General features: G+C 41.8%; 1 protein-coding gene across 2 annotated transcripts; it reads right to left on the bottom strand.

The window, feature by feature from the left end:
* Positions 1-3,835: 3,835 nt before the first annotated feature.
* On the bottom strand, positions 3,836-21,820 carry pold3 (polymerase (DNA-directed), delta 3, accessory subunit). 2 transcript variants are annotated; one of them, XM_045716200.2, is made up of 12 exons: positions 21,674-21,820; positions 21,154-21,209; positions 20,958-21,057; positions 20,741-20,780; positions 7,386-7,518; positions 7,018-7,264; positions 6,850-6,922; positions 6,581-6,731; positions 6,249-6,358; positions 6,031-6,122; positions 5,823-5,901; positions 3,836-5,183 (listed from the first exon to the last, which is right to left on the bottom strand). In XM_045716200.2, the coding sequence occupies exons 1-12, from the start codon at positions 21,728-21,730 to the stop codon at positions 4,981-4,983; spliced, it is 1,341 nt and encodes a 446-aa protein (XP_045572156.1). In that variant the 5' UTR covers positions 21,731-21,820; the 3' UTR covers positions 3,836-4,980.
* Between the last annotated feature and the right edge of the window lie 509 nt (positions 21,821-22,329).

Here is a 22,329-nt window from a genome sequence, read left to right as displayed (position 1 = left end):
GGCAGCCGGAGAGGTGGCCTGGAAGGCAGCCGGAGAGGTGGCCTGGAAGGCAGCCGGAGAGGTGGCCTGGAAGGCAGCCGGAGAGGTGGCCTGGAAGGCAGCCGGAGAGGGGGCCTGGAAGGCAGCCGGAGAGGTGGCCTGGAAGGCAGCCGGAGAGGAGGCCTGGAAGGCAGCCGGAGAGGTGGCCTGGAAGGCAGCCGGAGAGGTGGCCTGGAAGGCAGCCGGAGAGGTGGCCTGGAAGGCAGCCGGAGAGGAGGCCTGGAAGGCAGCCGGAGAGGTGGCCTGGAAGGCAGCAGGAGAGGTGGCCTGGAAGGCAGCCGGAGAGGTGGCCTGGAAGGCAGCAGGAGAGGTGGCCTGGAAGGCAGCCGGAGAGGTGGCCTGGAAGGCAGCAGGAGAGGTGGCCTGGAGGGCAGCAGGAGAGGTGGCCTGGAGGGCAGCAGGAGAGGTGGCCTGGAGGGCAGCAGGAGAGGTGGCCTGGAGGGCAGCAGGAGAGGTGGCCTGGAGGGCAGCTGGAGAGGTGGCCTGGAAGGCAGCTGGAGAGGTGGCCTGGAAGGCAGCAGGAGAGGTGGCTTGGAAGGCAGCTGGAGAGGTGGCCTGGAGGGCAGCAGGAGAGGTGGCCTGGAGGGCAGCCGGAGAGGTGGCCTGGAAGGCAGCCGGAGAGGTGGCCTGGAAGGCAGCCGGAGAGGTGGCCTGGAAGGCAGCCGGAGAGGTGGCCTGGAAGGAAGTTGGAGAGGTGGCCTGGGAGGCAGCTGGAGAGGTGGCCTGGAAGGCAGCCGGAGAGGTGGCCTGGAAGGCAGCCGGAGAGGTGGCCTGGAAGGAAGTTGGAGAGGTGGCCTGGGAGGCAGCTGGAGATGTGGCCTGGAAGGCAGCTGGAGATGTGGCCTGGGAGGCAGCTGGAGAGGTGGCCTGGATAGCAGTGGGCACAGTGGGCATAAATCAGCTGCCCTCAAGAGATACACTGACAACTTCTGCTCCTGCTCATCAATGAAGACCCCGTTTCCACTACGGTAGCCTACAAGCTCTCTCGACCCCTTCTCCAGTAGCTTCTTTCTCTGCAGAATCTGCACAGCATCACATGATATATGCCATACAACTTTGCAACCGATCTGATTGATTTCCCCTGCTCTGTTACATAATTTGACGCTCTTTTCAAAGTGTGGAGAGGTACTCCCCTGTCTGTTTTTCTTTTCCATGATCTAGGCATGCTGAAAGTAAAAGAAAACATTTACCAAAACATCCAGTTTTAGTCGGGGTTAGTTGTAACATTTTCTCACAAGTTGTTACAACTTTAGCATTGCTAACTTTCATCAAATATCTCTACACAGACTGGTTATAAACCTGATATAACTTTGCTGAATGAAACTACAAAGCACTTTATGCCATCACAAAAACAAATTTGGTCAAAATAATTACTTTCTTACCTCAACATTTCTGTCAATAGCATTTGCAGAGTTTATCACAGGGACTTGCTTTTTCACGAGGGTTCAGGACTAAACTGAGCATGTGCACAGAGAATCATATGATTATACCTCGCTCCTGATTGGAGGAATTGTCCCGTGTTACAACCATCCCCGGTCTCCCCTACCACATTCAAGTGGTGTGGTAACACAAGACCACAATGTTGGTGTACTTTGTAATTGACTGTATGTTACACAGTAGAGAGATCTTAAACATAAGTATTCACCTCCCTTGGATTTCTTCACATTTTATTGTGTTACAAAGTGGGATTAAAATTAATTGAATTGTCATTTTTTGTCAACAATTTACTCAAAATATTCTGTAATGTCAAAGTGGAAGAAAAATTTGATTTTTTGTTAAGATTAATGAAAGATAAAAGACTAATATACCTTGATTAGATAAGTATTCACCCACCTAAATCAATACATGTTAGAAACACCTTTTTACAGCCATAGCCATAGATTTTTTAAAGCAGATTTAAGTCAAAACTAACTTGGCCACTCAGGAACATTCACTGTCTTTCTGGTAAGCAACTCCAGTGTCTGCAGACTGAAGCAGGTTTTCCTCTAGGATTTTGCTTGTGCTTAGCTCCAACATGTTGTGTTTTGCATTTGCCCCAAACATAAGGCTTTGCATTTAGGTCAAAAAGTGTATTATTTTGCAGTTAATGTTTTGTTGTTGCAGTATTACTTTAGTGCCTTGTTGCATACAAGATGCATGCTTTGTAATATTTTTATTCTGTATATTTGTATTATTCTTTTCACTATGTCATCTGGGTCATTATTGTGGAGTCACCACGATGTTGTTGATCCATTCTCAATTTTCTCCCATCACAGCCATTTAACTCTGTAGCTGTTTTAAAAACACCAATGGTCTCATGGTGATGGCATCCCTGACCAGTTTCCTTCCTGTCCTGCAGCTCAGTTCTGTATACTTGATGTGTCTAGGTGGTTTAATACATCCACAGCATAATTATTAACTTGACCAGGCTTAAAGAGATTTTCAATGTCTGATTTGTAATTGTTACCCATCTATCAGTCACTGTCCGTCTTTATGAGGCTTCAAAAAGCTAATGTCTTTGTAGTTTAATCTGTGCTTGAAATTCAATACTTGACTAAGGGACCGTACAGATGTTGTATGTATGAGTGACAGAGGAATGGGTAGTTATTCAAAAATGATGTCAAACCATATTATTTCACATGGTATCCCATGTAACTTATGTGATTTGTTAAACCAACTTTTACCCTTGAACTAATTGAATAATTGCCTAAACAAAGGGGGTGAATACTTATAAACTACTATAATTTTAATTTTCTTTTCACTTCAACATTATTTTGTTTAGATCATTGACAACAAAAAAAAAACACAAATCTATTTCAAACCCACTTTGTAATGCAACAAAATGTGAACAATTCTGAAGTAAAGACATTTATTGAGAAAAGTTATGTCCCTCCTTTTCACTAAAACACAGCTGACACTCTCTTCATTTCTTTCTTTCCTTGAATTCAGTTTTAAGGAATACCTTTTTTTTTTTTTACTTAAACCACCAGCAGGCCGGATTGGACCCACACGCAGGCTGTAAGCTTGACACCCCTGTTCTAGACTCAGGTAATTATCCATAGAGTATATTTGATGTTGTGCTGTTCTTGGGTTCTGAAACATCAGATCTGCAAATAACAAGTCCTTCAAAGTGTTGCAACTTTTATTTGCCTGGTTTCCTTTGTTTCGTTTTCATTGTTTGTTTCTTTGAGGATAGGTTTTTGTCAGTCTAGATGTAGACATTTTGACAGTGTTGTTTCAAGTACTAAACTACAATTCATTAGTCCAAAATACATACCTGCATGCCCCATCCCCTCCAAAAGATTTATAACCAGCTGCCTGCTTTTGATAGTAAAATGTATCACCCAGGTCCTCCCTCACACAAACGTACCTTTGAAGAAACCTGGAAACCGTTTATCATGTTCCCTCATTGCATAGCCAAGTCTCGGAGATGGAACCCTGCCTCAGTTTAGACCATCCATGGCCTGTTTTTCCATTGCATGTGTTTGCTTAACAGTTGCCTTTTACTCATGAAAAAATTACTTATTTACTAATATATTTTATAAATGTGACGTTCGTTATGTTGGCTGCTTAAAATGACACATGAACCTTCATGTTCGTGACTCGGAATCTGTGTTTACACAAGCAGCCCAATTCTGATCTGCCAATAATTAGCCTAGTGTTTGACCAATCAGATCAGACATTTTTGCCAATAATTGGGCAAAATATCAGAATTGGGCTGCCTGTGTAAACGCATCCAGAGCCCCAAAAGTAAGATTGGGGTCAGTTCAGATGTTGTTCCTGGCGGTCAAAGCTGAACTATTGCACTACGCAAACATTGTTTCCATTGAATTTATTAAAATAATCTAAACATACATTCCCAAAGCACATGAACATTGTTTAATCTTATCCTGGGAATTTCTGGAGAGCCAGTTTCAATTGCTTACAGCGAGTTGGTTTATAATTTGTCAGAATACAGCCTGTCAAAGGGTATTCTCTTGCATCAACGGGTGTAGTAAGCCATGCAGCAATCAATAACACAGCTATGGCACTGGATCAGACACGTCATTTGATTCCAAAGTGTGCTTCCAGATTCAAGCCTTGCCAACAGCTGACCATTTTCTATCAATCACAATCTGAGAGCCTGAGTGACGTGTCAAAACCACAGGAAGCAAACCTATTACTCAAAGATAAAACAGGATACAGCTGAAATGCCACACCTGTATTTTCTACACAAACCAGTTACATGATTGTTCATATATTGTGAATATTGAGCACGGTTCAACTTGGCTTTAACATGTTGTACAGAACACAATATATGAAAATAGATTTAATGAATAGACACGTTAAAACATTGAAGATCATATTCTACCAGCAAAAATATCATAGACATGTTTGTTTTGTACTGGTTCACCACAACATGAACCCTTCAATACTTGCAGAATTGTAACTAAATGTAAAAAAAAAAAAAACTAATATAAATGCTGCAATGATAAATTAGCTCTGATGGTACTTTGCAATGCAACTTTATATATCTATTCAATTTGATCATATACAGTAATGTGGAAATTGATTGAAAAGCATGATAAAAAAAAAAAAGAAGTAGTACAGCATTCCACCAAATGTTGCCAAATGATGGGACATCGATCCACGCTCTTCACTTGGGCCCACTAGCGGTTCTGGGGGGGACCCCCCTAAATGTGGAGTACGAAATAATTTTTACATAACAAATTTTTGCTATCATTCTTTTTTTTTTTACATCTGTTATTAGACAGTGGCAACGATGATGATTATGAACATGGTCTTTTGCCTGCTAATGCCTGCAATGCAGTGAAGAAAACAATATGACAATACCATCTAATGTAACTGGCCCCTCTAACAGTACAACTGGCCCCAGCTTGGCCCCCCCAGTTGAAATAGTCTAGAACCGCCACTGCTTGGGCCTCAAGCTCCTTATTCAGTGCAACAACATGAGTATGTCTGTCATTTCTTCTGGAAGAATCCCATAATAGAAGCCTGCTTAGTAGATTTATTAGAGGCTGCGGCAGCTTTCTTACTTCTCTTCTCCTCCTCTTTTTTGCCAGTTGATGGTTTTGGTGGGTTTGGATTCTTTGGTGTTGGTTTACTGAACTTAAAGTCATCCTCAGTCTCGGAGTAGGATTCACTCTCATAGCCTTTCTCAGTCACTGGAAGGTAGACAATATTTAAATGATTTTTCAGCTCAGACAGCCTATAGAATATATTTTTTATTTTGCATATAAAGAATGGATTTAGTAACTTTGGGGAATATACAGTACCAGTCAAAAGTTTGGACACATCTACTCATTCAAGGGTTTCTATATATTGTAGAAAAATAGTGAAGACATCAAAACTATGAAATAACACACATGGAATCATGTAATAACCAAAAAAAGTGTTAAAAGAAATCAAAATATATTTTATATTTGAGATTCTTCAAAGTAGACACCCGGTGCCTTGACAGCTTTGCACACTCTTGGAATTCTCTCAACCAGCTTCATGAGGTAGTCACCTGGAATGCATTTCAATTAACAGGTGTGCCTTCTTAAAAGTTCATTTGTGGAATTTATTTCCTTCTTAATGCGTTCAGTTGTGTTGTGACAAGGTGAGGGGGGGGGGTATACGGAAGATAGATGTAGAAAATGGTAAAAATAAAGAAAAACCCTGGAATGAGTAGGTGTGTCCAAACTTCTGACTGGTACTGTAAATAACCTTCATGTTTATGTCAGAGGAGTTAGGCCTAAGCAAAATGTTTCCATGTAAAAGTTGAATAGAAACAAAACTCAAAACATAACTCAATAAATTACCAATGCATCCTTCGTCATCCACAAATGTGCGCGATTTCAAGACACGTCTCCTCTTCCTTCGTTTACAATCTGAAAGATCCTGCATGGATCGACAGGTAGTCGATCACAAATTGGTGATTAAAACTAAGTTAAACACGCTAATTATATATCCTACAACGTCAACAGTTTAGTACCCAAATAAAATAGCAGTAAAATGTGAAAAGCTTACATCTGAATGGGAAACAGCAACTGGTTCTTTCTTTACTTGAATCTCAAGGCTTGGTGATGGGTCCCTCTTTTCTTGCAACTGTGGAGGAGAGTCTGGAATAACTGTTAACATAGAATAGTTCTGTGTTCAATCATGAAACAATTGAATAATGAAGTCCAGTGTGACTGTCGAGGGGAGCCCGAGTAATACGCTTCCCGTCCCTTTACAGCTGGCCTTACCCTCATCGTCACTACTGTCTGGCTCGGGCTTCTTTATCCTCCGTCTCTTCTTCCTCCGACTCTCGTTCTTCTCCTCTTCACTATCAGAATGTTCAAGACGCTTGGTCTTACTACCGAGAGGAAAATATCCTGTTAAAGCATACTCCGTTCAAAATGTCAATGTTCACCACAAAGACAAGATTTAAAAAAAGTTTTTGTTCTGAGATACTACACAACCATAGTGTCCCAAAAAATCCAATCTTTTATAAATCGCTAAAGTACCCATTTTACTTTCGTTAGGACAAAAGTTGTATATTCATACAAGGACTCCTACCAGGTTTAATAGTACACACCTTGTAATATCTTTCTCAACCACAGAATCCTTTGCTAGTTCCTCCTTGACAGGAGTCTCTGCTTTAGGAGGTGGACTAGAGGGCTTCTCATCCACTGAGGAGGATGTCTGGGCTATTTCTACCTCTTCCTTGATGGATTTGTCAGGTTTTTCTGTGGTGGATATACAGGATTTATTTGAAGAGATTTAAAGGACAATAGTAGTATTTACATGTGAAACTATAGAAAGACATTCACCATATATATGATATGGGGTTGTTGAAATACTTACTGGCTGCTTGTTTCCCAAAGAAGTTACTCACAGGATTTGTTTTCGCAGCAGGTTTAGTTTTGGAGGTCTCAACCTACAACAACAAACAAATGTGACATTGCAAATTAACATTACATCTTGCAATTTTGAGCACATGTACACACTAACCAAAGAAACACAAACACATACCACAGGTGCATCCTCTTTCTGCTCCAATTTAATCTCTTTGCTTGAATCTTGACTCTTGGAGACATTCTTGTTTGCAAACATTCCCATAATGCCTTTGGGCTGCTTGGAGGTGGGTTTAGAGGCCAGATTAGAATGGTTTGCTTTGATTTGCTCCGTCTCTGGTGGTGGGGCCTGTGTCGTCTCACAGGCCTGCTGCACCTCTGCCGAGGACATAGGCACCGCATCAGCACAACGAATTGCACTGTACCTGCAAATAGATATGTCCTGATAAATAGCCTAGGTCACTAAACCTTTGAATATTTCACCAAAATGTCTCAAATCTATTATTTTCACTTTAAGTGTAGTTTAAAGTGTAAAGACCGATGTACCTGCTGCAATTTCTTAGATTCTCTTTCACAGCGTCATAATCAGCACTGTACAGAGGACCGCTGTCTTTCAGCACAGCCTTCTGAACACTGTACACGTGTACGCTGACCGTCAGGCTCATCTTTGACTTCGCATCTACAAAGGACGACAGATTATGTTTAGGTGACAATTTCAGAACACTTCATATTCATCTTGATGAGAAGGAAACACCATAACAAATCAAGTCAGGAAATGAGGCAGGTGAACAGATCCCTAGTAAATTAGTTGAATCTTTCCTTTCAAGCGCAATTCGATAAACATCAATTGTAGATATGCCTTCAGAATGTATTCCTACCTTGACTTATTCCACATTTGTGTTACAGCCCAAATTCAAAATGGATGAAATATATTTTTTCCCCACACATCTACACAAAATACCCCATAATGACAAATTGAAAACATTTAGACATTCCCTCAGAAACATTCACTTCTTGGTAAGCAACTCCAGTGTATATTTGGCCATGTGTTTTAGGTTATTGTCCTGCTGAAAGGTGAATTAATCTCCCGGTGTCTGGTGCAAAGCAGAGTGAACCAGGTTTTCCCTCAAGGATTTTCTCTGTGCTTAGCTCCATTCAGTTTATTTTTTATCCTGGAAAAACTCCCCAGTCCTTAACGATTACAAGCATACCCATAACACGATGCAGCCACCACTACGCTTGAAAATATGGAGAGTGGTACTGTGCAATGTGTTGTATTTGCCCCAAACACTTTCTATTCAGGAAAATAAAAGTGAATTGCTTTGCCACATTTTTTTGCAGTATTACTTTTTATTCTGTACAGCCTTCCTTATTTTTCAGTCTGACAATTAGTATTGTGGAGTAACTACAATGTTGATCCATCCTCAATTCTCTCCTATAACAGCCATTAAACTCTGTAACCGTTTTAAAGTCACCATTGGCCTCATGGTGAAATTCCCAAGTGTTTTCTTTTCACATGTATCTTTGTAGATGCACCATCCACTGTTTTTTTTTTAAAGTTCTACCCAGCTACCAATAGGTGCCCTTCTTTGTGAGGCATTGGACAACCTCCCTGGTCTTTGCGGTTGAATCAGTGTTTGATATTCACTGCTCGACTGAGGGACCTAATTGTATGCGTGGGGTACAGAGATGAGGTACTTGTTCAATGTTAAAGACTATTATTGCACAAAGAGTGAGTCCATGCAACTTATTATGCACATGTTTACTCCTGCTATAAACAAAAGAGGTTGAATACTTATTGACTGAAGACAGTTCAGCTTTATTTTTCATTAATTTGTCAAAATAACGAAAAACATAATTCCACTTTGACACTATGGGGTATTGTGTGTAGAACTGAGACAAAAAAAATAAAATCACAATTTAATACATTTTAAATTCAGGTTGTAACACAAAATGTGGAAAAAGACAAGGAGTGTGAATACCTTCTGAAGACACTGATACTGATTGTTTCAAACAATCTGGTTTGATTTAGCTTTTTGTCACCCCCACTGATTAACTTGTAATTTTAGCAACAGCAAAAATAGTTTGAGCTAGTAATATGTCAATATCTTTATATTGGCTTTGTCATAGCGCATCACTAATGTATTTCAAAATCACCTTTTTATTTCAGCGGGCTCTCTCTCTTTGAAAAAACTTGAAGCCAATTCACAATGATAATGGGCTGGATGCTAATATGGGAAAACTGCTGAATGATCAGAGAAATTATAGATGAAGCTTTTCTTTTAGGCTATTTACAGAAAAAGAAGTCCTGGACGCTTTGCTAGAAATAGGCAAGAAATCCACAGGGGCCGACTAATTGGATCCCTGCTTTAGTGTGCGGGGCCCATCATTGTTGGCTTTAACATCCCACATTTAACATTGTTATCACGAGAAGAAAAAGCTACAAAAAAAGTAGAGAAATCAGCTTGTGCTGCCACTCCATAAGGGCGGGGATAGTAGAGATCTTACAACATTATCGCCACACTTCAAGGCTTCCTTGTCTAGCTAAGATTATTGAATCTTTAGTAAAATGTACAATTTTGCTCTTTTTGTATATGAGAAATGTATTTAGAATGTAAACCAATCAGGGTTTAGGCCTGCGTCCTTCACCTCTCGAGTCCATATGGGAGTTGCAGCGACGAGACAAGACTGTAACTACCAATTAGATACCACAACAAATGTGGAGAAAAAGGTGGGTAAAATAAAAATAGCTTTCCTCAATCTTCCCACAATACAAAAACAAGTTGTTTGACATTTTGGAAAATGTATTACAAATAAAAACTTAAATATATATATTTTTTATGTAAGTATTCAGACCCTTTGCTATGAGACTGAAAATTGAGGTCAGGTGCATCCTGTTTCCATTGATCATCCTTGAGATGTTTCTACAACTTGATTGGAATCCACCTGTGGTAAATTCAATTGATTGGATATGATTTGGAAAGGCACACACAGGTCTATATAAAGGTCCCACAGTTGACAATGCATGTTAGAGCAAAAACCAAGCCATGAGGTCCAAGGAACTGTCCGTAAAGCTCCGAGACAGGATTGGAATGGCCGATTAATTAGGGCCGATTTCAAGTTTTCATAACAATTGGAAATCGGTATTTTTGGATGCCAATTCGGCCGTTTTTTTTTTAGACCTTTATTTAACTAGGCAAGTCAGTTAAGAACACATTCTTATTTTCAATGACGGCCTAGGAACGGTGGGTTAACTGCCTTGTTCAGGGGCAGAACGACAGATTTTTACCTTGTCAGCTCGGGGATTCAAACTTGCAACCTTATGGTTAACTAGTCCAACGCTCTAACCACCTGCTTTACATTGCACTCCACGAGGAGCCTGCCTGTTACGCGAATGCATTAAGAAGTTGCTAGCTAGCAATAAACTTATCTTATAAAAAACAATCAATCCTAATCACTAGTTAACTACACATGGTTGATGATATTACTAGTTTATCTAGCCTGACCTGCGTTGCATATAATCGCTTAGGTACACGTTGCTCCAACCATAAACATCAATGCCTTTCTTAAAATCAATACACAAGTATATATTTTTAAACCTGCATATTTACTTAATATTGCCTGCTAACATGAATTTCTTTTAACTAGGGAAAATGTGTCACTTCTCTTGCAAACAGAGTCAGGGTATATGCAGCAGTTTGGGCCGCCTGGCTCGTTGCGAACTGTGAAGACTATTTCTTCCTAACAAAGACAGCCGACTTCGCCAAACGGGGGATGATTTAACAAAAGCGCATTTGCGAAAAAAGCACAATCGTTGCACGACTGTACCTAACCATAAACATCAATGCCTTTCTTAAAATCAATACACAGAAGTATATATTTTTAAACCTGCATATTTAGCTAAAAGAAATCCAGGTTAGCAGGCGATATTAACCAGGTGAAATTGTGTCATTTCGCGTTCAATGCACGCAGAGTCAGGGTATATGCAACAGTTTGGGCCGCCTGGCTCGTTGCGAACTAAATAGCCAGAATTTTACGTAATTATGACATAACATTGAAGGTTGTGCAATGTAACAGGAATATTTAGACTTATGGATGCCACCCGTTAGATAAAATACGGAACGGTTCCGTATTTCACTGAAAGGAAAAACGTTTTGATTTCGAGATGATAGTTTCCGGATTCGACCATATTAATGACCTAAGGCTCGTATTTCTGTGTGTTATTATATTATAATTAAGTCCATGATTTGATAGAGCAGTCTGACTGAGCGATGGTAGGCAGCAGCAGGCTCGTAAGCGTTCATTCAAACAGCACTTTCGTGCGTTTGCCAGCAGCCCTTCGCAGTGCATTGCGCTGTTTATGACTTCAAGCTTGTCAACTCCCAAGATTAGGCTGGTGTAACCGATGTGAAATGGCTAGCTAGTTAGTGGGGTGCGCGCTAATAGCGTTTCAAACGTCACTCGCTCTGAGACTTCGAGTAGTTTTTCCCCTTGCTCTTCATGGGTAACGCTGCTTCGAGGGTGGCTGTTGTCGATGTGTTCCTGGTTCGAGCCCAGGTAGGAGCAAGGAGAGGGATGGAAGCTATACTGTTACACTGGCAATACTAAAGTGCCTATAAGAACATCCAATAGTCAAAGGTATATGAAATACAAATCGTATAGAGAGAAATAGTCCTATAATAACTACAACCTAAAACTTCTTACCTGGGAATATTGAAGACTCATGTTAAAAGGAACCACCAGCTTTCATATGTTCTCATGTTCTGAGCAAGGAACTTAAACGTTAGCTTTTTTACATGGCACATATTGCACTTTTACTTTCTTCTCCAACACTTTGTTTTTGCATTATTTAAACCAAATTGAACATGTTTCATTATTTATTTGAGGCTAAATTGATTTTATTGATGTATTATATTAAATTAAAATAAGTGTTAATTCAGTATTGTTGTAATTATCATTATTACAAATAAATACATTTTAAAAATCCATTAAAAACTATATATATATATAAAAATTAAAAAAAATAATACAAATAAAAAAATCGGCCGATTAATCCGTATCGGCGGGTGTTTTGGGTCCTCCAATAATCGGTCGACCTCTATTTGGAACCACCAAGACTCTTCCTAGAGCTGGCCGACTGGCCAAACTGAGGAATCGAAGAAGAGCCTTGGTCAGGGAGGTGACCAAGAACCCGGTGGTTACTCTGACAGAGCTCCAGAGTTCCTCTGTGGAGATGGGAGAACCTTCCGGAAGGACAAGCACCTCTGCAACACTCCACCCATCACACCTTTATGGTAGAGTGGCCAGACAGAAGCCACGCCCGCAGTAAAAGGCACATGATAGGACTGTTTTGCTATCACAGACTGGTAACATGTTCTGGGATTCTTCCGATGGCATTGAGGAGTACACCACATCAGTCACTGGCTTTATCAATAAGTGCATCGAGGACGTCATCCCCACAGTGACTGTACCTACATACCCCAACCAGAAGCCATGGATTACAGGCAACATTCGCACTGAGTTAAAGGGTAGAGCTGCCGCTTTTAAGGTGCAGGACTCTAACCCGGAAGCTTATAAGAAATCCTGCTATGCCCTGCGACTAACCATCAAACAGGCACGCGTCAATACAGGGCTAAGATTGAATCATACTACACCGGCTCTGACGGTCGTCTTATGTGGCAGGGATTTCAAACTATTAGACTCCAAAGGGAAGCACAGCCGCGAGCTGCCCAGTGACACGAGCCTACCAGACGAGCTAAATCACGTCTATACTCGCTTCGAGGCAGGCAACACTGAGGCATGCATGAGAGCATCAGCTGTTCCGGACAACTGTGTGATCATGCTCTCCGTAGCCGACATGAGTAAGACCTTTAAACAGGTCAACATTCACAAGGCTGCGGGGCCAGACAGATTACCAGGACGTGTGCTGACCAACTGGCAGGTGTCTTCACTGACATTTTCAACATATCCCTGATTGAGTCTGTAATACCAACATGTTTCAAGCAGACCACCATAGTCCCTGTGCCCAAGAACACGAAGGCAAACTGCCTAAATGACTACAGACCCGTAGCACTTACGTCCGTAACCATGAAGTGCTTTGAAAGGCTGGTAATGGCTCACCTCAACACCATAATCCCAGAACCCTAGACCCACTCCAATTTGCATACCGCTCAAACAGATGCAATCTCTATAGCACTCCACACTGCCCTTTCCCACCTGGACAAAAGGAACACCTATGTGAGAATGCTATTCATTGACTACAGCTTAGCGTTCAACACCATAGTACCCTCAAAGCTCATCACTAAGCTAAGGATCCTGGGACTAAGCACCTCCCTCTGCAACTGGATCCTGGACTTCCTGACGGGCCGCCCCCAGGTGGTGAGGGTAGGCACCAACACATCTGCCATGCTGATCCTCAACACTGGAGCCCCCCAGGGGTGTGTGCTCAGTCCCCCCCTGTACTCCCTGTTCACCCACGACCGCATGGCCAGGCACGACTCCAACACAATCATTAAGTATGCAGATGACACAACAGTGGTAGGCCTGATCACCGACAACGACGAGACAGCCTATAGGGAGGTCAGAGACCTGGCCGGGTGGTGACAGAATAACTACCTATCCCTCAACGTAACCAAGACTAAGGAGATGATTGTGGACTACAGGAAAAGGAGGACCGAGCACGCCCCCATTCTCATCGACAGGGCTGTAGTGGAGCAGGTTGAGAGCTTCAAGTTCCTTGGTGTCCACATCACCAACAAACTACAATGGTCCAAACACACCAAGACAGTTACATTTTTACATTTTAGTCATTTATCAGACGCTCTTATCCAGAGCGACTTACATTTCTTTTTTCCCCGTACTGGTCCCCCGTGGGAATCGAACCCACAACCCTGGCGTTGCAAACACCATGCTCTACCAACTGAGCCACACGGGACTTAGGGTGTGAAGAGGGCACGACAAAGCCTATTCCCCCTCAGGAAACTAAAAAGATTTGGCATGGGTCCTGAGATCCTCAAAAGGTTCTACAGCTGCAACATCGAGAGCATCCTGACTGGTTGCATCACTGCCTAGTACGGCAATTGCTCGGCCTCCGACCTCAAGGCACTACAGAGGGTAGTGTGTACGGCCCAGTACATCAATGGGGCTAAGCTGCCTGCCATCCAGGACCTCTATACCAGGCGGTGTCAGAGGAAGGCCCTAAATATTGTCAAAGACCCCAGCTAAAGACTTATCTCTACTACCGCATGGCAAGCGGTACCAGAGTGCCAAGTCTAGGACAAAAACAGTTTTTACACTCAAGCCATAAGACTCCTGAACAGGTAATCAAGTGGCTACCCGGACTATTTACGCTGTTGCTACTCTCTGTTTATCATATATGCATAGTCACTTTAACTATACATTCATGTACATACTACCTCAATTGGCCCGACCAACCAGTGCTCCCACACATTGGCTAACCGGGCTATCTGAATTGTGTCCTGCCACCCACCACCCTCTTTTACGCTACTGCTACTCTCTGTTCATCATATATGCATAGTCACTTTAACCATATCTACATACTACCTCAAATCAGCCCGACTACCCGGTGTCTGTATATAGCCTCGCTATTGTTATTTTTCACTGTTGTTTTTATTTCTTTACTTACCTATTGTTCACCTAATACCTTTTTTGCACTATTGGTTAGAGCCTGTAAGTAAGCATTCCACTGTAAGGTCTACACCTGTTGTATTCGGCGCACGTGACAAATAAACTTTAATTTGATTTGACATGACAGCCCGCTTGGAGTTTGCCAAAAGGCACCTAAAGGACTCTGACCATGCGAAACAAGATTCTCTGGTCTGATGAAACCAAGATTCAACTCTTTGGCCTGAATGCCAGGCGTCACGTCTGGAGGAAACCTAGCACCAACCCTACGGTGAAGCGTGGTGGTGGCAGCATCATGCTGTGGGGATGTTTTTTAGTGGCAGGGACTGGGAGACTAGTCAGGAATGAGGGAAAGATGAACGGAGAAAAGTACAGCGAGATCCTTGACGAAAACCTGCTCCAGAGTGCTCAGGACCTCAGACTTGGGTGAAGGTTCACCTTCCAACAGGACAACGACCCTAAGCACACAGCCAAGACAATGCAGGAGTGGCTTCGGGACAAGTCTCTGAATGTCCTTGAGTGGCCCAGCCAGAGCCCAGACTTGAACCCAATCAAACATCTCTGTAGAGACCTGAAAATAGCTGTGCAGCGACACTCCCCATCCAACCTGACAGAGCCCAAGAGCCTCTGCAGAGAAGCATGGGATAAACTCCCCAAATACAGGTGTGCCAAGCTTGTAGCATCATACCCAAGGAGACCCGAGGATGTAATCGCTGCCAAAGATGCTTCAACAAAGTACTGAGTAAAGGGTCTGAATACTTATGTAAATGTGATATTTCAGTATTTAATCAAATTAGCAAAAAATTCTAAACCTGTTTTTGCTTTGTCATTATGGGGTAGCGTGTGTAGATTGATAAGGAAAAACATTTATTTAATACATTTTTGAATAAGCCTGTAATGTAACAAAATGTGGAACAAGTTAAGGGGTCTGAATACTTTCTGAATGCACTGTATATGCGGATGATACTAGTATGCATGCCATTGCCCCGACTGTTGATCTGGCTGTGTCAAAACTAGTCAGATTTTATAGCTGTGCGGGAATCCCTTGACGATTTAAAACTTGTGCTTAATACGGGCAAAGCAAAATATGTTTTTAAACTCTCATAAATGTTTCAGATGAACTACATGTTCACTCATTAGATGGCTCACCAATCACACCTGTTGCCGCATATAAATACTTAGGCATTAGGATCAGTGGAGGACAGCTCATAATAATGGCTGGAACGGGGCTGATGGAATGGCATCCAACACATAAAAACCATGTGTTTGATACCATTCCACTGATTCCGTTCCAACCATTACCAACGAGCCAGTTCTCCCCAATTAAAGTGTCACCAACCTTCTTTGATTTGGATTGATCTGGAGTTGACGTTTAAAAAATATGTAATAAAAAAAAACGTATAGATGACCTGGTTAAGAAGCCAAGATTTAAAGTTGGCTTTTTCTACCTAAACAGATCATGCCTCTAAGCAGTAGGAAGCAGATTATTCAGTCAATCTTTATCTGTTCGTGATTAAGGTGATATTATTTATCAAAGTGCAGCTGCTACAACTCTTAAACCTTTGGATGCCCTTTTTTGATACTCACCACTGCATCAAAAGGTTGGCTGGACTTTGCTAAAGACCCGTCGAGCTCTACATTGTTTATAATGTAGTCTTATCGAACTATGCTGTTGAAGTATATGTATCGGAGTTGCTTAACCCGTTCACATAATTGGTTAACTCGAGGTTCCTAGGGTCTCTGACTACATAAGTCTACTTTTAATTTTAATGCACCGTATTCCTGGAACAAAATACATTTCATGTTGATGTTCTGGTGCCATTGGGGCAATTTAAAGCTTTGATTGGGGACTTATTTGGGGAGGAATGTAACTATTTTTCTGGTTGATTTGTGATGTTTTATCTGTGCTTCCCATGACTGTTTTTACACACACACACAAGTTTGGACACCTACTCATTCAAGGGTTTTTCTTTATTTTTACCATTTTCTACATTGTAGAATAATAGTGAAGACATCAAAACTATGAAAACACATATGGAATCATGTAGTAACCAAAAAAAAGTGTTAAATCAAAATATATTGTAGATTCTTCAAAGTAGCCACCCTTTGCCTTGATGAAAGCTTTGCACACTCTTGGCATTCTCGCAACAAGCTTCCCACATATGCTGAGCACTTGTTGGCTGCTTTTCCTTCAATCTGTGGTCCTACTCATCGCAAACCATGTCAATTGGTTTGCGGTTGGGTGATTGTGGTGGCCAGGTCATCTGATGGTGTGCTGCATCACTCACCTTCTTTGGTCAAAATAGCCCTTACACAACCTGGTGGTGCGTTTTGGGTCATTGTCCTGTTGGAAAAACAAATGATAGTCCCACTAAGAGCAAACCAGATGGGATGGCGTATCGCTGCAGAATACTGTGGTAACCATGCTGGTTAAGTGTGCCTTGAATTCTAAATAACTCAGATTTATTTGGGCTGCAATCTGGGGTGCAGGTAATTTCTGATTTCTGAGGCTGGTAACTCTAATGAACTTATCCTCTGCAGCAGAGGTAACTCTGGGTCTTCCTTTCCTGTGGCAGTCCTCATGAGAGCCAGTTCCATAATAGCGCTTGATGGTTTTTGAGACTGCACTTGAAGAAACTTTCAAAGTTCTTGAAATATTCCAGATTGACTGACCTTTGTGACTTAAAGTGACGACGGACTGTCGTTTATTTTTGCTTATTTGAGCCGTTCTTGAAATAATATGGACTTGGTCTTTTACCAAATACGGCTATCTTCTGTATACCACCCCTACCTGTCACAACACAACTGATTGGCTCAAACGCATTAAGGAAAGAAATTCCACAAATTAACTTTTAACAAGGCACACCTGTTAATTGAAATGCATTCCATGTGACTACCTCATGAAGCAGTTGATGTCTTCACTATTATTCTACAATGTAGAAAATAGTAGAAATAAATAAAAATCCTTGAATAAGTAGGTGTCCAAACTTGACTAGTACTGTGTGTATATTAGAGGTCGACAGATTATGATTTTTCAACGCCGATACCGATTATTGGAGGACCAAAAAAAGCCGATATATCTATCTTATGTGTGTAATAACAACAATTACAACAACACTGAATGAACAATGAACACTTATTTTAAGTTAATATAATACATAAATAAAATAAATGTTAGTCTCAAATAAATAATGAAACATGTTCAATTTGATTTAAATAATGCAAAACCAGTGTTGGAGAAGAAAGTAAAAGCCCAATATGTGCCATGTAAAAAAGCTAACGTTTAAGTTCCTTGCTCAGAACATGAGAACATATGAAAGCTGAACATGAGTCTTCAATATTCCCAGTTAAGAAGTTTTAGGTTGTAGTTATTATAGGACTATTTCTCTCTATACCATTTGTATTTCATAGACCTTTGACTATTGGATGTTCTTATAGGCACTGTAGTATTGCCAGCCTAATCTCGGGAGTTGATAGGCTTGAAGTCATAAACAGCGTTGTGCTTCAAGCATTGCGAAGAGCTGCTGGCAAACGCAGGAAAGTGCTGTTTGAATAAATGCTTACGAGCCTGCTGCTGCCTACCACCGCTCAATCAAATATGAAACCATAGACTTAATTATAATATACTGCTCAAAAAAATAAAGGGAACACTTAAACAACACAATGTAACTCCAAGTCAATCACACTTCTGTGAAATCAAACTGTCCACTTAGGAAGCAACACTGATTGACAATAAATTTCACATGCTTTTGTGCAAATGGAATAGACAACAGGTGGAAATTATAGGCAATTAGCAAGACACCCCCAATAAAGGAGTGGTTCTGCAGGTGGTGACCACAGACCACTTCTCAGTTCCTATGCTTCCTGGCTGATGTTTTGGTCACTTTTGAATGCTGGCGGTGCTTTCACTCTAGTGATAGCATAAGACGGAGTCTACAACCCACACAGGTGGCTCAGGTAGTGCAGCTCATCCAGGATGGCACATCAATGCGAGCTGTGGCAAGAAGGTTTGCTGTGTCTGTCAGCGTAGTGTCCAGAGCATGGAGGCACTTCCAGGAGACAGGCCAGTATATCAGGAGACGTGGAGGAGGCCGTAGGAGGGCAACAACCCAGCAGCAGGACCGCTACCTCCGCCATTGTGCAAGGAGGAGCAGGAGGAGCACTGCCAGAGCCCTGCAAAATGACCTCCAGCAGGCCACAAATGTGCATGTGTCTGCTCAAACGGTCAGAAACAGACTCCATGAGGGTAGTATGAGGGCCCGACGTCCACAGGTGGGGGTTGTGCTTACAGCCCAACACCGTGCAGGACGTTTGGCATTTGCCAGAGAACACCAAGATTGTCAAATTCGCCACTGGCGCCCTGTGCTCTTCACAGATGAAAGCAGGTTCACACTGAGCACATGTGACAGAGTCTGGAGACGCCGTGGAGAACGTTCTGCTGCCTGCAACATCCTCCAGCATGACCGGTTTGGCGGTGGGTCAGTCATGGTGTGGCATTTCTTTGGGGGGCCGCACAGCCCTCCATGTGCTCGCCAGAGGTAGCCTGACTGCCATTAGGTACCGAGATGAGATCCTCCAGACCCCTTGTGAGACCATATGCTGTTGCGGTTGGCCCTGGGTTCCTCCTAATGCAAGACAATGCTAGACCTCATGTGGCTGGAGTGTGTCAGCAGTTCCTGCAAGAGGAAGGCATTGATGCTATGGACTGGCCCGCCCGTTCCCCAGACCTGAATCCAATTGAGCACATCTGGGACATCATGTCTCGCTCCATCCACCAACGCCACGTTGCACCACAGACTGTCCAGGAGTTGGCGGATGCTTTAGTCCAGGTCTGGGAGGAGATCCCTCAGGAGACCATCCGCCACCTCATCAGGAGCATGCCCAGGCGTTGTAGGGAGGTCATACAGGCACATGGAGGCCACACACACTACTGAGCCTCATTTTGACTTGTTTTAAGGACATTACATCAAAGTTGGATCAGCCTGTAGTGTGGTTTTCCACTTTAATTTTGAGTGTGACTCCAAATCCAGACCTCCATGGGTTGATCAATTGGATTTCCATTGTTTATTTTGTTGTCAGCACATTCAACTATGTAAAGAAAAAAGTATTTAATAAGATTATTTAATTCATTCAGATCTAGGATATGTTATTTTACTGTTCCCTTTATTTTTTTGAGCAGTGTATAATAAACACACAGAAATACGAGCCTTAGGTCATTAATATGGTCAAATCCGGAAACTATCATTTCGAAAACAAAACTTTTATTTTTTCAGTGTAATACGGAACCGTTCCGTATTTTATCGAACGGGTGGCAACCCTAAGTCTAAATATTGCTGTTACAATGCACAACCTTCAATGTTATGTCATAATTTAGTCAAATTCGGGCAAATTAATTACGGTCTTTGTTAAGAAGAAATGGTCTTCACACAGTTCGCAACAAGCCAGGCAACCCAAACTGCTGCATATACCCTGACTCTGCTTACACTGAACACAAGAGAAGTGACAATTTCAGGCACCGCATTGATTATATGCAGCACAGGACAAGATAGTTAAACTAGTAATATCATCAACCACGTGTAGTTAACTAGTGATTATGTTAAGATTGATTGTTTTTTATAAGATAAGTTTAATGCTAGCTAGCAACTTACCATGGTGCCTTGCTGCCTGCACTCGTGTAACAGGTGCCATTAAACTCGTGTAACAGGTGCCTGTTTAATTGGCGATTGTTATGAAAACTTGAAATCGGCCCTAATTAAATCAGCCATACATGGCACATTTGAAAAAAAAAATACCTAGGTGTCAATAGGTCTTCCCTGGTCAAATGAAAGGCTAAACACAACAACAACAACATTCTAACACAGCTTTAGATTTCACCCAGTCTCAAAAGTTTGAGACTTCACCCAGTTTTGATCATTTGGAACTTGCAAAATGATTGCTGTCCTTGTCATGAAATTACAACTTTACCCTGTTCATGTAAAAATGACCAAATGCACTTGTAGATCAATGTCATACACATTCACACGCATAAAGGTTTGATAGGCTACAGAAGGAGAGGACGCATCAATTCAGTTAACAGATTTGAGGTATTTTCAGAATAAGGCAGAAAGAAAATGATTCATAGCTTTTGAATCAGTTTTCTGACCAATGAATACTTCATTGGGATCGGTCTGGACTCCAGCGGACCGATGCGCTCATATCTTAAACATTTGAAACGGTATCGATGCATATCGGTGAATTGTTAAATCCTTACAACTTACCCTCCAGCTGATCCTCTCGCACTACTGACACCTTGTGACTCTGAAAAGAAAGCAGTAAAAAAAAACATTGAAAAGACCTAAGCACTGCGTAAAACACTGGAACTAAAACAATGCAAGAATCTTATGTCCAAATAGGCTTATGCCATGTTCTGAAGGGGCATGGTGAGCAGTTGTGTGCATTGTGCATAAAAATTGGTATTTTGGCTTGTTCTCTTACCGTGGTACCATTCTCAACAAACTTCCCAGACACAAGGTAGGTAGCATGGAGCCGAGCAGAGCCTTCTTTCCTCTTTTGATCCAAGTAATGGTAGAGCATTCTGAAATAGACACATTGTGATGGACCCATAGTGGTTTAAACACAACAAAACGTTGGAGGGCAAGTAATGTGGGTGGTTCTGGATAACGTTACTCACTGTTTGGCTAGGTTGACATGGACCCCAAGGGTGAGACTCAGCCATTTGTAGGTCACCTGTTTGAACACAACAGTCTGTCAACATAGATGTGGCCGGGATGCATTAAACTCGGTTAACCCAGAACTAAAGTATTGCGTAATTGGTCAGACGTTTACGCAGCTAACGTGGTCTGTGCACGAGAGATTAGGGATGCATAACTAACTACAGTACCTAACTAACAACGTAACTTACAACAATGTATTTAACCCTGACAACTTTGCAAGTTCTGGTGTATTCCTATCTTCAAGGATTGCAGCTCCAACCTTCCCCAATTCAACCAACTGTAACTAGTCTCAAAATGTGGGGCCTGATGATGCTGTCCAAACCCACTGCACCATTCAAGCTGGGCGAGTGATGGCTAAAGTTAGCTAGCTAGCCTGAGCACAGTCAGATAGCTACTGTAGCTAACTTCTATTGGCCCCAGCAGCTAGCTAACAGTAGGTGGATAGATCGAGATATATTAGTTAACTAGGTGACTTACGATTTTATTCTGGTCGTTGACAAATTCATCAATATTATCCAAGTAAAGGTCATCCATTGTGCAATGTATGTAGCTAACGAGTCGATAGCTCTTCTACCTCAGTTTCTGTTTCAGGCGGGAAGGGAAGACACTGACGTCACTGACGCGCTTTATTTACTTTCTTGTGCGATATGTTCAAGAGCATCAAGTGCTCGGGGTCTGTGCATTGCATTTGTACAGAATCACCATGACACACAAAGTTGATGCTATATCACATTGGCCCCTTGAAAGACGGACAGTTTTATAAACTCATTTATTAACACAGATTTTATTGATGCCCATCTGAATTACAAAAGTATTCCACAAGCCTGGATGACAGCCCAGACATTTGCAAGATCCACTGTCACCCTCTTGTCAAGGTTGAATAAAGTTTAAACAGCTATTTGAAATAATGTAACAGACTACCATGGCAAACAAATGCATGATGTCATACATTACAGTTGTAATAGGCTAAAGAAACTCAATAAAGAACGTTTTCCCTTCAGTCAAAAATAATTTGAAGTTGATCATAATTTGTAGCTGATCAATAACTTGGAAGAAGAATGTTTGGTTAATTGTTTCATGTGCATATTTGATAAAAGTAACAGAGTTTGTGAATCTCTACTTGTCTACTTCTT

This window comes from Salmo salar, chromosome 04 (genome assembly GCF_965601325.2).
Source record: "Salmo salar chromosome 04, fSalSal1, whole genome shotgun sequence".
Taxonomy (NCBI): Eukaryota; Metazoa; Chordata; class Actinopteri; order Salmoniformes; family Salmonidae; genus Salmo; species Salmo salar.
Note: the sequence above shows the minus strand (reverse complement) of the source record. Positions and strands in the feature narration are given on the sequence as shown.

Excerpts from the sequence above, each read along its gene's own strand:
- pold3 (XM_045716200.2), bottom strand. The coding sequence starts at position 21,730 with ATGGATGACCTTTACTTGGATAATATTGATGAATTTGTCAACGACCAG. Across the intron at positions 7,519-20,740 it reads GCGAGAGGATCAGCTGGAGG|ATGCGAAGTCAAAGATGAGC; the intron begins GTAAGTTGTAAG and ends CGTCCTTTGTAG. Across the intron at positions 5,902-6,030 it reads TTGCTGTTTCCCATTCAGAT|GATCTTTCAGATTGTAAACG; the intron begins GTAAGCTTTTCA and ends CGATCCATGCAG.